General features: G+C 37.5%; 1 protein-coding gene and 1 pseudogene across 1 annotated transcript; both read right to left on the minus strand.

The window, feature by feature from the left end:
- Nucleotides 1-1,089: 1,089 nt before the first annotated feature.
- On the minus strand, nucleotides 1,090-2,445 carry LOC142529683 (uncharacterized; annotated as a pseudogene).
- Nucleotides 2,446-3,076: 631 nt separating this feature from the next.
- LOC142529682 (putative glycosyltransferase At5g03795) lies at nucleotides 3,077-6,399 on the minus strand. The gene is made up of 4 exons (XM_075635290.1): nucleotides 5,682-6,399; nucleotides 4,781-5,034; nucleotides 4,038-4,386; nucleotides 3,077-3,850 (listed from the first exon to the last, which is right to left on the minus strand). The coding sequence occupies exons 1-4, from the start codon at nucleotides 6,027-6,029 to the stop codon at nucleotides 3,128-3,130; spliced, it is 1,674 nt and encodes a 557-aa protein (XP_075491405.1). The 5' UTR covers nucleotides 6,030-6,399; the 3' UTR covers nucleotides 3,077-3,127.
- Between the last annotated feature and the right edge of the window lie 495 nt (nucleotides 6,400-6,894).

A 6,894-nucleotide genomic window follows, 5' to 3' on the forward strand; every position in this document is an offset into this window, starting at 1 on the left:
TGAAACTCTTCACCGAGGTAGCCCGCTGCTTGGACAATAAGGACTGTAAATCGAGTTTTTGCACTTACGAAACTCGAAGCCAAGACAATCTGGGTACAATCTCGGTACTGACAGGCGGTGGACGGCAACAGAAGACAAGAGTTGTACAAAAATTCAAAAAAAATGGCTCAAAGTTTCTGCCCAACTTCAAGACATCAACTTAATGTTTCCGACGAGAAAATCCCACGGTAACAAGGGTGGAATAACGTTGGAGCTCCAACGCGAAACAGGGGTAGATGGTGACTAGAAAAAGTAGCGATTTTTGGTGCAATATTGATACACCAATAGAAATCTTACGTCGAACGAGATTTCCAACCATATATTTATTTTAATTTTTCGACAATCAACAACAACGAACGAGGCTGTCAAAAGGAGCGAAAGAGGTTTGAAATTTTTGGTGGAAGGGAAGAGAGAAATCAAGCAATGGAACAGGAGGCAAGAGAAAGTAGAATGTCTGATAAAATAACTATTAATATATGTTTGTGTCCTACCATTCGTAACATGAAAGTAATGGAATTATTAAACAATATTAGAAAGAAAAGAGCACAAGATTTAAAAGTCCAGTGTCACAATATAACATTAAGATTCAGCTTTTCATCTTCGTGTTATATATGCACAACATACGAAAGTTTACATCACTTTCCTTGTGGGTTTGGATCCCACTGAATTTTTCAGATTCGAGTTCGAAGATTATTTTAAATCCTGGTGTAATTCGAAACGGATATAAAATTATTATATCCACCACCGAACCTACCTCAAAAATATCATCAATAATAATATTATTAGCATCAATAATATAATAATAAATTATTATTTTTAAAATATTATCAATCAATAATAAAATATACAATTAAAAAATTTGGTTTGATAAAAATTCGAATCCGTGATCATCTTGTAATATTAATATTTTCGAAACGAAGACGAAGACAAAGAAAAGAAGTTCATCCTCGAAGTTTCGAGTTTGAGTATCTCCAACCCGAAAAAACCAAAAGCAGAAATCGAGACGGACATGAAAGTGGAGATAAAATTCTGGGATGGAGATGGAAACCAAATCTTTTTTCATCTTAATTTGTATTAAGAACATTACAGATGCTCCTTTTCATTATTGAAGAAAAATAGAACAAATAGTACAAAGAATTACAACCAGCAGTATTCTGCAAGACTGGACTCATAATCTGCTAACCTTGGTTGCTTCGGTATTGTCCACCCCATTCTGTTTAGCAGCTTCTTCAGTTTCTTCCGGCGCTCGCTTCGTCTCCTCTTTCTTCCCTATCAAGTACTCCCTAGCTCGCCAAGCAGCATTCGCAGCTGAGTCCTTCAATTCGGTGATCTTTCCCACAGTTGTATCCTTCCCTTCTTTGGCCTTTCCAGTAGTGTAGTCCTTGTACTCGCCGGCCTTGTCTATAGTTGCATCCTTGGCTTCACCGACTTTCTGCATCGTCGTGTCCTTCGCTTGTTGTGCTTTTTCAATAACATAATATTTGTACTCCCCCGCCTGTTGCATAGTCGAGTCCCTAGTCCCCTTGGCTTTTTTAGCTGACGAGTCCCTGGTCTCTCTGGCCCTATCAACCGCAACCTCCGTTTTCTCAACCGTGTAATCTTTGCACTCGCCGATTTTCCTAGCCACACTATCTTTCGTTTGTTCGGCCTTCTCTGCAGCAGAATCCCTGGTTTCTTTAGCCTTCTCCGCCGCCTCATCAGGTTTTTGGGATGCGGAATCCTTAATATCTTTAGCTTTCTCCGCCGTATGATTCTTATACTCCTCCGCCTTCTGGGCGGCGGAATCTTTTGTCTGCTTGCCCCTCTCTTCCGCCACCGCCGCACTTTCACGGGTACTTTCGACATCTTCTTGAGATTTACCCAGCACTGCTTCCTTCGCGTATCCTATTGTTTCCTGTACTGTACCGATCATGCTCCCGATAATCCCGGGGGACCTCTCTTCTCGCTTCCCACCTGTTTGATCAATGTGCCCCGGCTCTTCTACAATTTTAGCTTCTGTTTCTCTCCTTCCCTGTTCGCTTCACTCAACTCCTCCGCCGCTGTTTTCGCAGCTTCTTCGGCCCTCTCGTCCCTGGCTTCTTGCCTCGATGCCATTCTATCAGCCGTCAAATAAATAAACACTTGAAACAGATGCAACGATCGAAAATTGATGTACTCTTAGAAGTCTTCCGTAATGTCAATGGGTTTTAACGAAAAAGCGGGAGGAATATATGCTGGCCAACCAATTTCTATAAAAATTCCTGAAAAATTAAGATTTTTTAGAGACTGACAGGTAGAAATACTGCATGCATAGTTGGACTCCATCGCCCTGCCATGTGGCGTGACTATGTCGCGAGACTAGGATGATCGGGATAAAATGTAGAAGTTTCGAGCACCGGTAATACGTTGGCGGACTTTATCCTCTGACACTGCCACCTCTAGTGCCGAGTTAATCCACGTTTATTCAAACATACAAAAAATGGAAATAATTTTTAAAAAATATCGTATATATACCTATTTTAAAAATTAGGGAAATTATTAATTCTGATATAAATATCTTTTTGAAAGATTTTGATTGTTAAATCATAAAATTAATATAAATGAGTAGTATTTTGCTTATTTATCTCATTTTAAAATCGAATAGAAATAAGAAATTCATATTAATAAATTCTTAATTTGAAAGATCTTATAGCATAACAAAAGATGATAAGTTTCACAATTTTTTTTTCAAAATAAAAGAAGCTCATACGAGAAGTTGTAGTTTATAAATTATACTGATAAAACAATTTGAATAATATAATTATCGCTCAGAAATAATTGCTTATATTGGTGATTGGAACATAATTGATTATTATCGATTGAGGGGCAAACAGAATCCCATTTTTGAAATACTGAATACTAAAAAATTAAATAAATTTTGTTTTCAAACCAAACATTAAACACTCAAAATAATTCATCGTAAAATCGATTAAACATTTTAAAAAACAATTAAAAAATTATTATTATTTTTACTAATAATATAATATTAATTTTTAAAAAAAATTATTTAAGCAATATTACACATATTTTGATGCATCAATCCATCAAAAATTCATACAAATATTTTCAGTCAAACATACTTTTTTGACACTGCCTGCTGTGATTCTTGGATTGGTAAATAAAACTCCTGGATCCCATGGAGCCTAATATTAAGCCTTCTTAGCCAAATCGAATGAAGTGTCATATGGAACACATCGTACCTCTTCGGATGCAAATTCACCTCAAAATGTCGTCTTGCCAGCACACCCCGTCTCTGCAGTCTGATGTATTGCCTCGTAGAGATCCCAGTCAAAATTTGTTTAAGATTAGGGATCTCTGTAACCGAAATTTGAACAGAAAACGACTTCCAGTTCAAGACATCGCTAAAAGGGGGAACGTAGTTATCCTTGATGAGCACGGGTACGCAACCGGTGTAAAGGGCTTCGACCATTCTTGGGCTCGCGACTTCATACCCGCTCGGGCAAATGCAGTACCTGCTTTTCTTCATCATGGCTAAGTAAGAGACATCCTTCGGGAGGTACTTGTGAACTTGCACGTCTTGATCTTTGTTTTCCCAATGTTGGAGAAGAATCGGCCTAATGGGACCATGAAGTCCACCGGCAAAGAAAACAAGGATCGGTCGTTTCGAGGGGGATGGACCACCGATCAAGCCATTGGTATGACGACCAGGTAGATTTATCTCTGGTATGGAGACGTCTTTCGAGGGTTGAAACCCTTCTGACATGTTTGCATTGCATAATGCTCTAATTGAGTTGTTAAACAGCCAGGGAACCGATTTAGAAAGCTCGAGCCCCTACGATGAAAACATACCAATAAACAAAAAAACCTGCTCGAACCCATATGCAGAAACCTAAACAATAGTTTGATACTTTCAACAAAAATCACAATATCAAGAACTTGATACAGCAAGGGAAATGGATATTGCAAGAAAGCGAAAACGCAGAAAACTGGACAATAGATAAGAATGAAGATGTATTTACCCAATCGTGGCAAGCCAGCATGAAATGATCGGCTCCAAGGCTTCGATTCCAATATGGATATTTCTTAGAGACAAGATAGACATAGTCTTTCACGGTCTGTTTCATTGGCAACCAATGATCTTTTGGAGATTTATTATATATGAAGTGGACTATTGATGCCACGCTGAACGGGAGGAAGAAAACATGCGCTTTTTCTGGTTCCCTTGTCCGAAATTTTGTAGTTTCCATCTTATATATGAAGTTTCCCTCCATGGAATAAATGCTACCACAAGGACCATTGTGGAAAATAGGTTGCTCTCCTTCTCCATAGACATACACTTTGAACTGCTTTTCCATCTCCAAATAGCTCCTAATGTGCCAAATGAAGGTTACACGTGGATGAAGAATTTTTTCGGGCCACCGATTAACATGATTAGTCGAACCTCGCTATATGCACAAGGAATAAGTAAAACAAGATCAAAATATCACACAGAATGCCATGCTCGAGAGGAACTCGAAAACACTGAACCTTGTTACTCAAAGTAACAAAGTTTCATAAATTCCTCGACAGCACATGTGACGGTAGTATTTAAGGTCGATTCTGAGATCATTAGTCATATTGTTGAACCCATTGAATAAAGTATTAATTCTTTCATGCATATATTTACAAAGTTACATCTAATGATTTGCTATGCCTTAATTTCAATTCGATTGCGAACGGGGTTTGGTAACACCATGTAACATAACTAACAATCGCAACATACCGGTGAAAAGCCAAGGAATTCCAATAGATTGGACCGTTTGGGATATAGTCTGTGTCATATGTTCCATTCCCATTATTCGCCTTTCGAATTGAGGCTCGAGCTCGTTGGAGTCGAGCTTCAAGAGTTTCTAAACTGCTGAACTTTCTTTCTATTCTGGGATTCGATGAAAGGATATATAGAGTCTCATTTGATGAAGGAATACCATAATTAGATCTATTTTTAGAGATTATTGAACTCTCTACCACCTCCTCTACCTGTTCACACAAGAATATATATATAAGACCAAAAATCACTTATTAATATCAATATTTGAAGTCAAATTTAAATTTTTTTCAAAATTTCTTAACAAATATGAATAGATTCTTTTCTTAAAAGTGCAAGAAATGTAATAATTGAACAAACGGAATAAAGTTGTAGAAAATAATTACCAACAATTCAAAGAAAGCAATTAATACTATATTTAGGGACCAGAAAATAACAGCGTCTGAAATGGTTGAGGTAAGCTACCATGTGTTTAACATCATCACATGGAGTTTTTCCAGAATCATGTTATTTGCCAGATAAATAGAGTATGGAGAAACTTTCTGAAAAAATAAAAATAAGAGTACAGGGAAATAGGCTTCTTTTTCAAAATTTTAATTCGCAAAATTAAATATTAATCAAATCAATATTAAATAAAGTATATATATAATATATTTATTTTTCATAAATGTCTTTATACTAAAATTCCACAGATTTGGACCAAAACTCATCCTGATCCTGAGAAAAAAATGATTATTAAATTTAAATTACGCACTCTATTATTTTTTGAATCAAGGATTTAATTTTTAAGATAGTTATGCAAGTAAAAATTATATTATATTCAAATTCTCTTGAAAATAATAATAAAAGAAGATCTCACATGTGGCATCCTTGTAGCTACAACGGCAAGCGGCGGTGCCGCGGAGCGGTTGAGATTGTAGTCCGCCGAAAGTGCCTTCTCTTTTTCTCCCCCACCCGACACCGTCCTCCACAACTCAAAAGCTGCGCCGCCGGGAGTACTCTGCTTAACACTCCCCGCTCCATGATCACTATAAAGAGGTAAAAGAGAACTCCGCACCCAAGGATGATTGTAGATGGAAGACTGCGAACCCATCAAACCCACCACCCCGAAAACCACCATTAACGGAAGCAAAAAGCACAGAAGCCTCGTCGAAAACGACGATGTTTTCCACCATGAACACACACTCCTCTTACACGCTCCTTCCATTATGAATCAACAAAAACCCACCAAGAACCCTCCTTAGAAACCAAATCAAATCTCCATAATTCATAAACCCACACGATTCAATTTTCTTGATTTCCCGAATCACTTTTCATGCATCCAGCACATTAATTCTCTCTGTCTAATTATACAATCCTCAGCCTCTTCAATGATGATCCTCTCTTTAATTCTTCCTCCCCCTGTGACGTTTGAGCTACATATACGTACAAAACCCGATTTGTACGTACATGCGTGTTATCGTGCAATTTTAGGCGTTATTTTTTTTCTCTCTCGGAAAAGTGATGAACACAATTGGCGAGAAATGGTTAGAGCACCGAACACGCTAATTCGCCAAGCGTCGGATGGTCTCTGTCTCAGTATTCGAGTTCTTCATGCAAAATTACGCACTTTTTAAATTTTCTGTTCCCCGTTCTGCCCCTCATTAATCTCCGTAGACCAAACTTAATTATATAAAGATTTTCTCCTTAAATTGGACACCAATCGCGGAAGGAGAAGTTGACTCCAATCGCGGATCCTAGGATAATGTTTCGCCACGTGGCAAGCACATGTCGCGAGTATACTAGAGAAGGAGCGTGGGGTGGTACGGAGATCGGGTTATATGGAATCGGTATTGAATTCTATAAATATGGTGATTAGCATCTTGAATTTGGAATTTACCTTTTTTTGCGATAATTATTTAATAATACATACATACATACATACATATATACACACACACACACACGCAATAAGTAGTATGAATTAATTATGATGTGCTGATCTGTCTACACTATCTATTTGTTTGACAAAGTTTATTTTTTTTACCCAACTTCAGAAAAATTTTGATGGCCCATTTCAAAATCCGTGATCT

Source organism: Primulina tabacum, chromosome 16 (genome assembly GCF_025594145.1).
Source record: "Primulina tabacum isolate GXHZ01 chromosome 16, ASM2559414v2, whole genome shotgun sequence".
NCBI lineage: Eukaryota > Viridiplantae > Streptophyta > Magnoliopsida > Lamiales > Gesneriaceae > Primulina > Primulina tabacum.

Coding starts and splice junctions, on each gene's coding strand:
- LOC142529682 (XM_075635290.1), bottom strand. CDS start 6,029: ATGGAAGGAGCGTGTAAGAGGAGTGTGTGTTCATGGTGGAAAACATCG. Junction 5,035..5,681: donor TAGCTACAAGGATGCCACAT/GTGAGATCTTCT, acceptor TTGTGTGAACAG/GTAGAGGAGGTGGTAGAGAG. Junction 4,387..4,780: donor AATTCCTTGGCTTTTCACCG/GTATGTTGCGAT, acceptor TTGGCACATTAG/GAGCTATTTGGAGATGGAAA.